Here is a 16,642-nt window from a genome sequence, read left to right as displayed (position 1 = left end):
CAAAGGAACAGGCACTGCCTGGAAAGATAGGATGCTTTGCTCTCTCTTGGTCTAGATTTTGAAGAAAAATTCCTTTTCCTGTGATACAGGAAATTTTTTGATGTGTAGATAAGAAATGAAGAGTTCACATCCTACCTAAGGCAAACTTCTCCACCATACCTGCTGCATAGGGATAAAAACATACAATGCATATTCCTCTGGGGAAAAAAAACCAAAGAAACAACACCACCACAAAAAAAAAAAAGCTAAAAAAGCCCCAAATTTAAGATAAACTTAATATAGATTTACCATCCAGTTAAAGCCTGAATTGCTGTTCTGGGATCTTACCTACGTTTTTTGAAGTTATTTTTTTTAAGAATAGACAGAAAAGGCTGGTATCCCTCCAAGTTTGCTTCTGTAAGCTGGATCTTACATAAAATGCCCAGGAGGAGCATGCAGAGGGGGATCCTGGTGGCTATTTTGTGGGTTCTCATTCTCGCTGTGCTGGAGGTGATGCAACGTAGAGTCCCTTCTCTGTCACGTTGTGTTTTAAACTTCCAGTTAAGTGGGTTGTGAAATACCATTCTTTGGGAGGAATGTTGCTTTCGGTTGTTTGCTTTTCTCTCTCTCTTTTCCCCCTGCTCTCTCTAGGCAGTCGCTCTCGGCTTCAGCGAGACACGCTTTAACGAAGCTCCACTGTCCCTTAGGAAAACTGTCCGAAGACCAAAGGCGTCGGACCCGTGGCTGAGGAGCAGGCGGGCGCATCCCTGCGGGGACCCCCTTCCACTCCAAGTGTTTATGAAATTGTAAACCAGGCTGCAAGAGGGAGACGGTCAGGAGGCAGAGGGGAGGGGGAGCTTATTCCTCCTCCCTCTCTTGTCTCAAAGCCTTTTGCTTTCCAAGCTCAAATGCTAGCTGAAATCTGACGCCTGGACTGCACATACTGAGATGTGGGCATGCCCTTGCAGTGCACTGATTTCCTCTGTAGCTTGGAGAGCCAGAGCCGCGCTGAGGCTCCGAGTGAGGAGCAGCTCCATCGGGCAGCGAGTGCCACATCACTGTGCTGCCTGCGCAAGGGGCTCCAGCATGGTCCTGAGGCTCCTGCTCCTCCTCGGTGGGCTGCTTAAGGCCACCGAGCCGGCACCCCGCTGTGAAACCGGCCAGGAGACCCTAGGTAAGGCTAACCACCCCAAAAGTCCCCCTTCTTCTCTCTTTCCTTCTCGTGGAGATGAGCAGAGTAAGGGGCTCCAGCTTCGAGGCGAGGGAGGCAGGAGCTGTCCCTCTCCCCTAGAGATGAGGGGATCAGCTCTTTGGAAATCTGCAGACTGCCAGTGATGAAACTGGGGCTGTGCTTGGGAAGCGTGGATGGGAAGGCAGGAGGTGGTGTAGCTCTGCAACAGAAAAACAAGTGTGTGATGCAAGGGAACATAATGTTTCCCCATCACTGTCTTTTAAGGCCATGTGTAGTTGTGTCTTTCTGTCAATTCACGGAGTTCCCAGTCAGTAGGATCCCCCTCGCTGTTGTGGGGAATGCAGAGGATTTGCCCCATCTCTGGCCTTGCCTTCTAGGAATGTGGTAGCTAGATTGCAAGAAGATGAACTTTTGACCTTCTGTATGCTTTTCTACTTAAGAAAAAAATCTTCTTCTTACATTTAGCTTTAGGTCACTTATTTCAAGTCCAAAGTATGAGAAGATTTATTAGGATCTGACAGCTGTAGGGTGTGTTTAGCTTGCTATAAGCAATATGGAATTTGTATGAGTTGATTGGCTGGAAAAGCATTTACCCATTAGAATAAAGGTTAGATAGGAACATGCTGCTAAATGAATCGAAAGCTTTTGGTTCAGTAACCAGTCAACTAATAAAAAATATTAACAGTATCTTTTAAAAATAGGTGGTGTTTTTAATCAAGCAGGCTTAATTCAAATTTCATTTATGTGGGGACAGTGGAGAAGTGAATTCCAGTGTAGTGACAACGTCTATTCCAGGAAACTATTTTCAGGGGGTTCAAACTCAAAATGATTCAGAAAAATATTTATTTTATGGGAATACAGGAAGGGATAAGTTAACCTGCAGCTGACCTTAATGTTACCCAAGGAAATTCAGCTATATTTCAGTGCTTAAATATAAGCCATAGACTGTCACTGGCATTGAACTGCTACACGATGCAATCCATGTGCTGTGTACTGCATATAATTTGAGAGTGCTGTTCCCACGAACATCAAAGTGAGGTCTACCGCAGCCTAAAGGGATTTTATTTTTGGATAAAGCTGCACAAAGAGAAGTGTTGTAGACTATTTACAGTCAATTACAGGAAGAGGCTGTGTGGTTTGCAGCGTGCCCTTTCTCTGTGAGGTATGATTCTGCTCCAGTTCTAGCCGATCAAAGTTTTGTCATGGGGTATTAATCCTAGCAACCACAAATGTATGGATCATCAAGGGGTAACTCTGCTGTGGCAGAATGTTTTGTGTGTGTTGGCAACTGTGCTGTCTTTAGGGGAGGGTTTGAGGAAAGGCAGGCAATGGAAATACACCTTGCATGTGGTGGGACATGACTGCTGAATATGGCCCTAGAGGGATGGCTAATGGTAGGGAAAGCGAGCTGTCAGCATCACCACATGCTGGTGTGCAATGTGAGGAAGGGGCACCCTTCACACTGGAGGGATGTTGGACCAGGGAATAAAGTAGCAGCTTGGATATTGAGAGACCTGCCATATTTCTCGAGGGTCTTTCTTTTCTAAAGGGGGAATAGGGTCATGTCGGGCCACATGAAAAGAAAGGGAACCGCAGTGCTGCACGTGTTCACCAGCAGGCCTTGCAGGGATCCCCTCTCAACATCCCGGGCAGTCGGTTTTATGTCTTCAGCTGTAGCAGTGAGAGTTCTCCCCTGGTTTAGGATCCCTCGTGCAGATCTCGGTGTATGTCAGTGGCCAGATCCGCGGTGCCCTGCGGGAGACCAGCCCGGAGCTGCTTGTACAGGAGAGAATGGCAGCGGGAACCAGTGCCACTGTCTGGCTCCCAGCTAGGCTGGAGGTGGTTTCTGCAGGCTGCCTGGCCTTCTTGGTGATATTTGCTCTGCTGTGACTCATTTTGCTTTTTTTAATAAGAAACCAAGATGAAACATGGTTTACAATACCAAGATCCTTACAAAATACTTTGTGCTCTTCTGTTTAGAAAAATAAGGAAATGATTGCTGTCATCCAGCCCCACAATATGGCACAGGCATCACACACTGTGTGGGGAGCTTTTTGAGCAGCAGCTGGGAACCATGGCATTGAGAGAGGGCAGATCCCTTCTCCCCAGCTGTGTCCTGTCTCCTTGGGGAGCTAGTAAGCCACTGTCTCCCCCAGTGATAAGATGCTACATCGCCCCATTGCGAGGCAGCGCTTCCAGACCCTGGTGAGTTTTATTGGCCTCTTAGCCTCTCGTTTGGGTGAGAAAAGTACAGCTTAGCATGTGTCCCCTGAAAGGTGGCCGGTCTTCGGTGGAGGGAGCTAATAGCACAGGTTCCTGTTTCATCCCAGTCGCGCGGGTCTCTGTTGCTGACTGATGTATTCCGGCGGCAATTAGTTAAATGCAGCGCTTTCCCATCACTGACGACAAAACTAAAACCAAAGTAGAAGCGGGCTGAAGTCACCTGCCTTGCAATACTAAAAGCAGGTGCCTTTCCTCGCAACTGGGGCCAGCTCTACCGCCGAGATGCTACCAGGGCCCAGGCTAAGGCTTGTAAAACCGCAGCGGTAAAACCTTCCGCGATCGCTCCTGTTCAGAGCGCACTTTACCGGGGACTTCTGGGCCAGAGGCACGGCAGTGCTCCAGCGGGTGGGCGAACCCCCCCCGGCCTTACCGGCGGCGGCCCAGCGCTCGCCCCGGCGCGGGTCCCGCTGCCGGCGGGGCCGTTCTGCAGCGGGCACCGGGCGCCGCCGCCGCCGCCGCCGTCTGTGGTGCCACCGTGTGGGCTCCGCGGCTTGTACAGACGGCTGCTGGGGAGATACCGGGGCTGGACTGGGTTTAGACGCCGAAGGGATGCCTGAGAGTTTTGCTCCCCCCGCTCCCCGCCCGAGCATTTGAAAGGCGTTTCGGGTCCGTGGTGGCATAGCCTGTCGGATGGCACTGCTGGGGGCAGGAGCCGTTTGATCTGAAGCTGTTGGAGGTGGGGGGGGCAGCCGGAGCGCTGCCCCCGGGCTAGCCCTGGCTGGCACGCTTGTCACCTGTGGGCCTCCTCCTCTCCGGAGCACCTTGGTGTTTCCCCTCATCCTGAGCCAGACATTGCCCCATCCTGAGGGTCTCCGAGTTTAAGCGCTGGAGATGAGTGGGGAGGTACAAGGAAGAGAGCTGGGGAGGGAAAAACCACCAGGGTGCGAGGCAGGGGACAGGCACTGTGTTACTTCCGGAGCCCAGAACGGATTTTGTGGCACTGGCTCCTCTCTAAGCTGTGGCGTTAAGGCTGATTGTCTTCTGGAAGGTCAGACTGACAGAAAAAAGTGGCTTCACGTATAGATGCTACCCCTTTCCCCTCTTCTTCTCTGCCGCTCTCATCTCCATAGCGTGCCATGGTTTTTGCTAGGTGAAAGGGAAAAAGGGAAAAGCCATATCCTTCCATGAGCTTCACGTTGGCCCCAGCTTCATGGGACCTGAACATATCAGTTCACCAGCTGTGGACATTTCTAATGCTTGTTTCCTGGTGAAACCCATGTCTGTGCGCACACACAGGCAGAGCTTCTCCAGCTACTGCTGCTTTCATGCGTGTGACTGCACTGGCTGACCCGGCGGTGGGCTGGGCTCCGCTCCTCTGCCCCAGGGCCAGTGGTGCCGGCTGGGTCCCCATCCTGCTGCGGCTGGCACGGGCAGGCGCAGACATGGAGCATGGCCATAGTGCTGTGCCGCCACATATGGGAAAGGCCATGCCGTAGGAACGTTGCTTGCTGCACCCTAGATGGATGTGTCCAAGACTTGTCAAAACAAAAAAATGCAGAACTAGCATCTACATCATGCACACTCACGAGACCAGAAATTCCAGCTCTCGTAAACCCGGTTGTCATCACCAAGTCATGTGAGCTGCTCTGGATTCCCGCCGCTGACTCTAGTATTTCTACACAGTCATTATTTTAGCAACACTGATCTTCAGCTACATTTAACATGGGAAATGGGATCAGAAACAGCTATTTATGTGGGGAAAGCAAGTTTATATTGAAAATATAGTAGGCAGGTGTACCCTTTTACTACTGGAATAGTTTATGCATGATTTTAATCTGAAGGCAAAGTTTTCTTCAGAATGGTTATTCAGACATTTTTAAAGTGTGGGTGTGTAAATACATAGAAGTCAAAACTTGAACAAAACCCCCAGTGCCCTAAGGCGCAGCTAGGCTTTTAGCAAGACGTAATAACACTAATGGTTGAATCCTTTTAACATTTCTAGACATTGTCTTTCCCTCCACACAGTCAATCAGTGGTTGTTTGGGGGTGCTGGCTGGCTGATAGCTACCGTGGACCCCTTTGGGCTGCCCAGGCCATGTGAGAGCCATCCCATCCTCCAGGCTGGACCAAATGTTGGATAAATGTCACAGGTGCCATCATTTGAGGGGGGGCTGAGCATGGAGATACCATGCAGAAGTCACCTATTGTGTTGTGAACGTGGTGTTTGAGGCTGGTGGGTTATGTCCTGGTCTCTTTGCTGGGCTTTAATGACCCAGAGCTTTTATGACTGTTGAACGTCGTTTGGACAGAGTGACCCTCCCAACTGGACACAGCTGTCACAGATCAATTAAATGGAGTTTAAGGACTTAGGGTTGCTCTGCCCATCACAGAAATAAAACTGAAATTTCAATTCCTTTGTTTATCCTGTTGTAACTCCATTGATTTAACTGGCACTATTTCAGTTTTACAGGGTTATAACAGGACACCCTTATCTAGGAGACAATATGAGATTAAGGCGGAGACAATATGAGATTAAGGCACAGATTTAAGTCAAGGCTGTTGAATTAACTGTCAATCTTTTGTAAGATAAAAATAGCACAATTGGCTAAAATTTAACTACCTGTGGAAGAACCAGATGTGATGTTAATTACAGTAGTTCTCATACATCTAAACTAATGAAAAGACAGAGTTATGCTAGGGGGCTGCATAGACTGTGTTTAAAGAGGATGGAATGACGTTTTGGCAAATGTTTTGGAAGGGTTGCAGCACCAAAGATTCAAACCCCAATTTTTCAGACATGATCTTCTGTCCCATGGCATTCAACAGAGTTGAACTTACTCAAAGGTAAGCTTCTGACTTGGTGGTAAGCTGTTGGCCAAAGCACTTGGAGAGTACTGCATCCTTAGACAGTGGGAACTAATCTATAGAGAGTATGTGGTTACAAAGTAAAGCTCTGGAGGCATCACACCTCCAGATTACCAGCCTAATAAGTGTTTTCACCCTTCTCCAGTCACCCTGACAAAAATTTGATCCTTTAGATGACAGTTGTAGAGATTTTGTAACCTATTCCATCTTTTCTCCCCAGCTGTTGTTTTAACATCAGCATCCCCCAGATCTGAGCTGATTTCTCCTTCCTTCACTGACCAGATACTGAGAGATGGTCTCTATATGTCTCTAGATCATCTTGTTGCACAGCAAATGCATGTTCAGTAGCAGTCCAGCCACACGTGCAGCCCAGGAAGTCTTCAGCCAATTTGGCCATTGCTGGGCCATCTTGTTGTCATCGTCTTTGTTGCATTTTGTTTTCCCAATCAATAATTTTGCCCTCACAACTTGGAGAAGATCTCAGCTGAGTCCAAAAAAAAGGGCATTTAGTGTTTTTGGGGTTGGGAATTATGCTTCTGTTCAGGATTTTCAGCTGGGAGGAGTCCCTGGAGCAGCACTCACTGGCCAGAGGCACAGCTGGGGTGACCCTGGGAATCCTGACATTAGAGGCACCAAGACAGGCGGTGGGGAAAGACAGGCAGACAGAAATACTCTTTGTCAGTTCTTTTAGGCTCCTACAACTGCAGCCTTGTTTGAGCTGCATCTGGACAATTAGAAACAAGGGGGAATTACTAGCCACCTCTGAGGCTGGCTTTGAGCCGTTGCCAAGTAGCAGGTCTTGGTGCACCTCTGCACAGATTTCGACCTGTGGTCCGCAGGTTGCGTGAACTCCCATCACTCACGGGAAAACTTCGGCATCTTCTCACAGGCCCCAGACCAGTCCCGTGAGAGAAACAGTTCTGGAAGAGCTGACTGCCGTGTCATTGCTGTGGGAACACCTTCAGGAATTCAATAAAAATGGGTGTTTAACCGAACGCCAGGCAGCGGGTGGGTTAGAAGGAAGGGTGATTAATAACAAACTCTGGCTTCCGTCTTCCTGCTGGGATCTTGCTCTGCAAAGTGAAGGCAGATTAGGCATTAATCTCTTTCAGGTGCTTTCAGGCTTCTTCATGTGAGGAAGCAGGGCTAAAATAGGACTTGTCTCACTGCTTGCAGGTCAGGCTCCTGCATACTGCTTTTGCCCATTTGCAAACACATCACTCCCCTGGGCAGTTACCGCAATTGCTGGAGTGGAAGATTAGTAACAGGAATTCAGTCCTCTACTCACAAAAGCTTTGATGTATCCAGAAAAAGGAGTTAACCACGTGGGCTGCTTTTTGCAGTCACTCCTCTCTCCTCTGGTTTTCCTGGAATTCCTTCTCCGTGGCTGGGGATCTTCTCCGCTTCTGCCCCTGCATGTATGCCTTAGATATGCAGCTGCCTTCCCTCCTGGGCTTTCTGCTTGACCATTTTCGCCCTAGTCAAGCTACTCAGCTGCCTCATTCCTCTACCACTCGTCCCCTTACTTCTCCACTCCTCCTGCACCCTCCTCCTGGTGATTCTGACCCATTACAGTATTCTAGAATGGATCTTGTCCTGCTCTTGTCCCCTGGTGCTGTAGCCGGGAGCTGCCTCCAGAGGCAGGCGGTGCTTTGCCATTTGCAGGTGCTGTTGGAATGTTTTGCAAAATGGTACAGCCCAGCAGTGTTTGCATATCACCGCTGATACCAAGTTTTGTCTCTTTAGTGTTACAAGGCAGTTGATCGTTGCAACGACTGACTCGATGAACCGTGTAGAACCGCAAGGAGAGTAATACTGATATGATCAGAAACTGAAATGCTTTGTTTGGAAAAGCAGAGGTTTTGACTATAAACAGACTAAAATGAATACATATGTCTTCCAGTTTAAAATAGTATTGTAAGAAACCCAGAAAGCTAGTAGGGGGTGTGCTGGTCTGTGCAAGATAAATTATCTAATCTTGTTCGATCTGTCAGTCATAACAATGCAGTTGTGTAAGCCTCACTGAATGATTTAGATATTTTGAATTTAAGAGTGGCCCTTGTGCTTATTCCATATCCTCAAGCACACAAGTCTCCTGTTGGCTTTGCTCTTGAAAAGGCAAGCAGCCAAGCCATGGCACTGGAAGTAGCTGTTGAGCTCTATTGTCTGGGTTAGGGTTAATCACAGCAGCTTGCTTCTTTCAGTGCTGAATCATCAAGGGGAAAAAATGTAAGCTTGGCAGTAAAATATGTATGTGCTGCATTGTAGATTTTCAAGCTTGCCTTTGCAAATTAAAACCAGAAGCGTATATTATAAAGAGGGCTCGGAAAGCTTGAAATGGCTTTTCTCTTCAATAAGTTATTTTATCCATAATCTTAAATAGAAGCTGTGCTACTGAAAGGACTTTTGTAGCTCTGGTGGAATAGCTGGAGTACAAAAATAAACATAAAAAATTGAAAAGGCTGTTCTGGGTCAGGAAGAAAAAGGTCTCTCTGTACCAACCTGTCCACGGATGAGACTATGAGAGGAGGCGGCACTGTCTTCCTCTGAGCCCAGGGAAGCCTCTGCTCAAAAAATGGAAGAGGTTTAGGCTCTTTCAAGCACAGAAGCAGCAGCGACTGAAGCCTGCCAAGTTTATCTGGAGACCTGAGAAACTCTCCGTATATCACTGCTTGTCACTCCTCTTATGAAAAAGAGAAAGGGAGCGGTGGAACTCCTCTGGCATTGCCTGAGCTTTGACAAAACTAGCTATTAACGGGTGGGGATGGGGATTTGCTGGTCATTTCTGTGTGCAGAGACCCAGACCTGTGGGTGCAGGGCTCCAGGAGCAGAGCGTGCAGCTGCAGCTCGGGAGCTGGCCGCGGAGAGTTTCCTGCCGCCTGCTCTCCAGACAGCAAGCTCTGGCCCAGCTACGTGCATCCACACTTATTTATATAAGTACACATACTGGAGAATTATCTTTGGCCCTTGCAGAGCCGCACCCTCCAAAACATATGCAAGCATTGGCGTTAGGAAACACAGGAAAAGTCCAAACACCACATCAGCACACATACACATTTAAAACTTGCTATAAAGCAAGGTTTGGTATAAACCAGACCTCTCTTGCTTTTATGTGTATTAACTCCTGATAACCTGAAAGCTCAAGCTGTTTCACTCCTGGGTGTTTACAAGACAGAGCTGTGGCCGATGTATGGATCATAAGGCAGCTTGCATGGGGCTGTGGTGGGGAGAGGTGTTACAGTTTGGGCAGAGCTGGCCTCTGAGACATCAGAAGCTGCATAGATGTCTCTGCCAGAGTGAGACAGAGAGAAAACAGCACAGTATGCTGCAAAAATGTGAGCCTTACATCCTAGGTTTAGGACCCAGGAGGAAGGAGTCAGTTTTGCTGCTCGTCAATGAGTGAGTCTTGGTAGCTCTGAGTTTGTGAGAGACATCCTGGGCCAAAAGTAGTGGAAAAGCTTTATCCTGCGTTGAAGAATCACCCCTGCTTATCACACACTGAGATGAACAACTTCTGTTGCCATAGGAAAGGTTCATATGGATTTGGGTTCCTCATCTGAAAAATAAATCTGTCCTCTTCAGTCAACGTCTTTGTTAATGAGTAATAGCCATGTTACTTTATAGATTGCGTCTGCCTATAAGTATGGTAAAAATAACAAAGTGTAGAAGCCAGGTAGCAGACAGTCTGAAACCAGAGCTGCCTTTACCTCTCCTGTGCTAACATCTACTCCTGCTCACAAAACGATTCAGTCCTCTTGTGAACCCAGCATATGACTTCGCAAAAATTTTGCATGTCTCTTCCATCAGCTATCCATTGCTTTCCAACACCTCTTCTTCTGGCCAGCTGGGCAGAAAGAGGCATCTGCTAAATGCAGCAAGACTGCTGCTGCTCAGAGAGCCAGAGCAGGGGGAAGCAACAGCACCATGCCCAGACCCTGCCTGCTGCATTTTCCCTTTGGTTTCCTCTGCTTGTTCCAGTGTGTTGCCAGAGTACCTTTTTGCTCCAGCTGAATAAGCGAAATACTGAGACATCATTGAGAACAGGTTTGTGCCACGTATCAAACTGACTGATGGCTATAGCACTCCTGCACAGTAATAGTGGTCTGGGAGACTGTGTGTGCCTCAGTTTCATTATTTGATCAGTGCATGTCGGAGAGACAAATAAAAAGGACATTTGTAGCTTGGTCACAGAGCCAGCAGAGGGGAAATGCCTCTTTTGAGGAAACATGAGCAGTTGTAGGAAGACCATTCATACTCCCCAAATGAACCCATGAAGAACTGCGCTCAGCACACATGACCCTCTAGTTTAAAATAATAGTTACAATACAGTCATTTTCTGCTGAGGAGAAAAAAAAGCGTCAAATGTTTCTTTGCCACCCTTCAAGGTAATGAAGGGGATTCATTGCTAATGACCCTGGTGATAACCAGAGATAGTGTCACTCTGCTCGTTGGAATGTGGCTGAACTCAAGCCAGTCCCCTCCACACCAAGTTTTCCCCTCTGTATGGAACATTTGGCTGGCTCCAGACTTGTGTCCAAGGCCTCACAAGTTGTCGTGGGTGTGATGGCATTAGGATATAAGACTATCCAGACTCAGGGAGGTAGTGACATCCAGTTTTATCAACAGGGTTTATTGCTGGAGCTCTTACTAACAAGAGAGCACTCCTTTCTCTCTCCCAGCTAGCATTGTACAAAATGCTATTCCTTGATTATCCCCACATGTAAAACTACATGCAGTGTCTGGCTGCGATGAAGCTTTTTTAGAAATGCCTTGACCTTAATAACTAACTCACTGAGGGGGTTGTGCCTAACTAAGGGAAACACTCAAGTCCTATAACGGAAGGCACTGTTGATGAACCAGGTATTGTTTATTGCTATTAGCATAATGTACCAAGCCAGGAAATAAGTTTGTATGGATATAATTTTTTCCAGCTTGCTGCTTACCAGAACTTGCTGGTGTTGGAGATGGGCTGTTTCTGCTAGTTCTGATCCCTCATTTATTTTATGAGGTAATGTGGATCAATGACAATTCGTAATATAGAACCAGACTCATTTCCAATTAAACGTCTCCCTCCAAGATAAAATTCCAGGGTTAATTTTGTTCTCATTATAATGATTTTGTTTTGGCTAAAGAATGATCAACTCATTAGCAACACATATGCAGATGATTACATTTAAACAAATATGCTGGGAGTAGAAGTTTAAATATTCCTTAGTAGGAAAAAAAGAAAACATAATGATTTTGGTCCTACAAGGACAAATGCTCAATTCACTGAGCAAGAAGCTAGATGCCTGTCCCCCAGTGAGAGTTAGAAGAAATAGCAACATAGCTAGATCCCCAATACATCACAAGGAAAGCAGACCTGTTGGTGTTTAAAAAGCTTGCACATCATGGCTTAGCTCCTATGAGGCGCTGGTGAAAACAGCTCTGATACCCTGGCAGCAATATTTTTCTTTAGTTGCCAATATTGGAGAAGGGCAATAGAGAATCATTGGTTACAGGAGCAAAAGAGGCCTCTCCCAGGTCATCAAACCACATTCCTTCAAAATCAAGAGACCTTCATTTATTTGACCTAGTAAATAGAAAGCTAAGGGGATCTAATTGCTCTCTGCAAACACACGATGAAGGCATGCACCAGGGAGCGCAGAGAGCTATTTAAGCTAAAGGACAATGCTGGCACAACACATGGATATAAACTGGCCACGAATACTTTTAGGCAGGAAATTAAAAGGCAATTTCTAGCCATTAGAGGAGCGAGCTTTTGGAAAAGCTTTCCCATGAGAGTAGTTGGGGAGGGAAATAATTAGTTTTAAGATGTTATTAAAAGGATTATAAAATGCTGGTGCTAGAGTTAGAATGAAGTAGGATAGGGAAGAAATACATCCCCTCATATCCACCAAAGGCTTAATTGCTTTACAAGAAAGGTTTGCACAGCATTATGTGGGACCAACAGATTTGTTAGGGGAAGATCCATAAGGCATCATGGTATGTACAGAAGGACTCACATGCGCTTTTAGACTAAACCAGATTACTAAGACCTACATTTTCATTAGTGAAATTTCCTAGGCACCTAACTTACAGTTTTTAAGCATGTCTAGAAATATCGTCAAGTTGTCAGGGCTAGGCAGCTCAACGTCTTTTTCAAACACAGGCCTGATTTCTTACACAACCACACTTCAGATATATCGTCAAGTCCTCCTTTTTAAAGTGGATCAAAGACTGGCTGGTCAGTGTGCTTGTCTGGCCATGCCCTCTACCTGACCACTGTAGTCTGTCCTGTCTTCTTATTAAACTCCATTTCCATCTCTTTGCCTGGGTAAGGGTCTCTCTTTTTTTGTTTGTGGATGGGGGTGTACGGGGCTCCACATGCCAGTGACTGGTGTGGGACCACGGGTCAGAGGGGCTTGTTTGCCTGGGCTGCAGCAGCTGAAGGGACCTGAGTGCATGTGCCTTGTGTGTGTATGTCAGTGTGTGCAATGGCTAGCAAACACCAAGTTGGACTAGCAGTGGACAGGACAAAAGATTTGGGAGCTAGGTATTTGAGTGGCTGTGATCATGGGCTGGATACTGAAGAGACCAGAAGGTCTTGGAGTTGGCTACTGGAGGAACCAGGAGGTCCAAGCCAGCTATTGGGAAGACCATAGTGTCCGGCACTTGGCTACCAGTGAGACCCTGGGTCTGGGCCAGCTACCAGGGAGACCAGCATGTGCGTCAGCACATGAGGCAACTGGGAGATCAGTGGATCCAGGGGCCAGCTACTGGGTAAACTGAGCCTAGCTACTGGGGTTCCAGTGTGTCTAAGCTGAGCTACTGGAGGGATCCACCTGTACTTCTTTTCCATCAATGGTCTTCTATCGTGATTAGCCAGAAAGGGGAACAGGATGACGCTTTCAGTGCTGTGTTTGCCTGTACTGTGTTTTCTCTATGTGTATATATGTAACGTGTGTCTGGTGGGAATACATGCTTGTCCCTGGTATGGCTGGACACCAGGAAATAGAGCTGCAGCAGCCTCTGTGGGGCTACCAGATTGGACAAATCCTAACATGAGGGAGGTACCATGGATACCTGCCCCATAATGCTTTTTTTTCCCTCTTTATTTGCAGGTCAATGCCAAACTGTACAGAAAGGTATGGTGTGACTTTGGTCGCTGTCCTTGGAGAATCTCGAAACTTTAAGTATTTCTTCATTATTTCCTGAAAGATTTTCTAATGTTGGTGCTATAGTAGGTCTTGTTCCTAGAGAGATGATCTCTTTCACACAAGGGAGGATTTTGCTGCTGTGACAATGGTATTTGTTATCAGCCAGAGACATTAGCAAGAGAAGGCGGCTCAAACATAGGCCCATTACTGTAATATCCAGTAATTTTATGAAGAGACATCTCTCTATTACTGCCTTTTCACCTCTGAGTGGGTTGAAGGTATTACCAACATTTATCCTTCCTAAGACCTCCTAACCTGATTTCTTAAAATGTATTAGGTTTATAAGAATATACATGTAAGCACATTTATGGGCCTGCTTGCCTGTGAGTTAAGTCCCAGAATAACTTTTGATCTCTTTGGGCAATTTCAATCAAACTTCACAGAGGGGTTGCAGTTTCAGAGATATTAAAGTCTTACAAATTTTGTGGGGCCAAGCAAAGAAGAGAGATATCTTACTGATACCTCCCCCACTAAAGAAAAAAAAATCTGTATGATCTCACACCTCCTCCATGAATCCATACCAAAACGCAAGGACAGGGGAGAGAGTGATATCACAAATACACTTTATTCAGGAATCTGAGTTTTTCCCATGTTAGACACCAGCAAATTCACACCTCAACAGGGGATTTTTCTCTCTTATGGATTCTCTGGTGTTTAATACACTCAAACTGTATTCTTAATTTAAATCAGAGAAGATTTAATTGAGTATGCGACAGCTTTTCCTTTGGAAATCAGGCTTTATTAATTTTGGTGGTTTCCAAGCTGTTTGTTAAATGAATTCCCATGTGGGCTGGTACTCCAGTGTTTTCTGGCCAGGGATTTGTCCTTTCATTGCTGTTCAGGTATTGAATTAACAAAATAAATCTTATTTTAGGAACAGTGCTTATCAATCAGATAGCCCCTGATGCCCCATCAATTTGTCAGATAGCATTTGAATTCTGAATGACATCTACTTGCATCAAACTGTTTGCAATCAATCTCCAGACCAAGCATACTTTCCATCGTCTTTCTATAAGTGGTTTTAGACATCAAATTCATTCAAGAGTATTGCAAACTGTCTCCAGTCTATCCATGAACAAGAAAATAAGTTCATTTAATGTGTTATTTGTGATGTTGTCTCTGAACTATTCAGTGTCAGTGAAGCAAGTTATTTTTCGTATGTTCATCTTTTCATAGCAAAATGCGTGGACATTGCCTTAAGTTCTTGTACTGATGTTGCCTATACTCAAATGATGTATCCTAATTTTCTGGATCAGAAGTCTCGAGAAGTGATTGAGTACAGCTCCGAGTACATCCTCATCAGTGTGCTGCATAACTTGCTCCAGGGAGAATGCAATCCGGACCTGAGGCTCCTGGGCTGCTCAGTGCTGGCCCCGCAGTGCGAAAAGGACAAAGTTATAAAGCCCTGCAGGCATGTCTGTGAAAACCTGAAAAAAAATTGCCTCCCTGCCTTTGATGCAATAGACATGGCTTGGCCCTACTTCTTAGACTGTGACCGCTTTTTTGCTGGGGAAGAAGAGGGATGTTTTGACCCGCTGGCAAAGCTGCGAGGTAAGGAAGGAAACTCTGCTGACAAATCTTACTCGTCTAGGTGGGAAGGGTCTCATCTCACTCAGCTTGACATGTCTATGGCACAAAACCTCACTGCTTGTCATCTCAGCTTGTCGTCTTTATAGACACCTGTAAGGTGTGATTCATTTTGTTCCACCTATTTTAAACACTTAATTAAACTGTGCTCAAGAAGCATCTGTTTCTCTCCCTCATATACAAAGAGCATCAAGACAAGCAGCTCAGAACTAGGTGTTGAGACTGCCAATATGCATTTAGATAAGCCCTGCCCTGTATGATAGCTGTCTGTATATTTGAAATATTTTATTTAAAAACTGAAACTTTAATGCACTCATAAATTCATGACTACTTGACAAGCTTAACAGCTCATTAAAATAATCTCATTAATGATTGTCACAAATTTTTGTTTGGATGAAGATCCAGATAGCTGAAGACAGATGAATCTCATAAAAAATGAGTTTGATCCACCACATTCAAAGGGAAAAATCTGTACATTTTGTTACTAAAATGTGCTAAGCATGCCAAAGGACAAATTATAACTTGTCGTTGCACAAAATATTTGTCAGTGTGCTTATGCATTATATTGCAAACAAAATATGCCACAATAAACAGTGTAGCATGTACTACATAGATTTAAGGTTTTGATTACGGCTGTATTTTCTATAATTCTACTACTGAAAAAGGTATTTTGCAGAAAAGTGCAGGCATTCATACAATCCTCTGAGCACCATGATTTTAAACACTGTGTTACAATTTTTCTTCACAGGAGAAGTAGATGTTGAAGAAGATTTGCCTTCAGACTTGCCAGGAACTTTTATTCAGTTCAAACACCATTCATATTCCCAAATGGTGAGCACATTGAAGAAGACTGCTTCTAAGTGCTCCCATATTGCAACAACTTACAGCATAGGTCGCAGTTTTGAAGGGAAGGATCTTCTTGTGATTGAGTTTTCAACCAAGCCTGGACACCATGAACTGCGTGAGTTATATCAGTGTTGATCAGGTTGCTTGAGGGGAGTCCAGATTATCTGAGTGAAAACAGGTTCTTTTCATAGGATATCACTTAAACTGTAAAAAACATTGATTCAAATACGTTTCTCCTCCTATGTTTTCCTGAATTACAGTGATAGCTGATGATTCACTATAGCAGTTACAGTCTGGTTGCAATTTCCTAACTTTATTGACCTCCGTTTATGACCATGGTTGACATTCCTTGTTCCTAGACGTATGACGGAGTACTTGGTTGCAGTGATATGGCTATTATTTATTTGTGCCCAGCGTACAAAGAAGTTGGGATAGTTTTCTGTTACTGACCTGCCTTCTCCATCATCTACCACTTCCTCAGTCTCCTTTTATTTATCGCTGTACCATCAAACCCTACACACTTCCTACAAGTAATGCCTGTCCATAGTCTAAACATAGTCCTTCACGTCCTAAAATACATGCAACTTGTGAGAAGGCCTCAGATACAGAAGGACATGGACATCAAAAAAGGGCAATGCAACACAGAAAACAATCCTCCTGACCAGAGATTCAGGTCAGTGCAATACCTGTCAGTGTAACAAGTGAGTGATACCAGGAATTTATGTTATCAGAGCGCCTGAACATCTTTAGG

At 45.6% G+C, this 16,642-nt stretch overlaps 1 protein-coding gene across 1 annotated transcript in view; it reads left to right on the top strand.

Annotated features, from left to right (window-relative positions):
• The first annotated feature begins 882 nt into the window (after window positions 1-882).
• The window catches only part of CPZ (carboxypeptidase Z), a 37,267-nt gene continuing 21,507 nt past the window's right edge, over window positions 883-16,642 (top strand). The window contains exons 1-4 of the mRNA XM_030026091.2: window positions 883-1,153; window positions 13,363-13,386; window positions 14,635-15,009; window positions 15,794-16,006. Of these exons, the coding sequence (XP_029881951.1) occupies window positions 928-1,153; window positions 13,363-13,386; window positions 14,635-15,009; window positions 15,794-16,006 (838 nt within the window). The 5' untranslated portion in view covers window positions 883-927. The remainder of the gene's footprint in view (window positions 1,154-13,362; window positions 13,387-14,634; window positions 15,010-15,793; window positions 16,007-16,642) is intronic.

Source organism: Aquila chrysaetos, chromosome 1 (assembly GCF_900496995.4).
Source record: "Aquila chrysaetos chrysaetos chromosome 1, bAquChr1.4, whole genome shotgun sequence".
Taxonomy (NCBI): domain Eukaryota; kingdom Metazoa; phylum Chordata; class Aves; order Accipitriformes; family Accipitridae; genus Aquila; species Aquila chrysaetos.
This window is presented reverse-complemented; position numbering and strand designations above follow the sequence as displayed.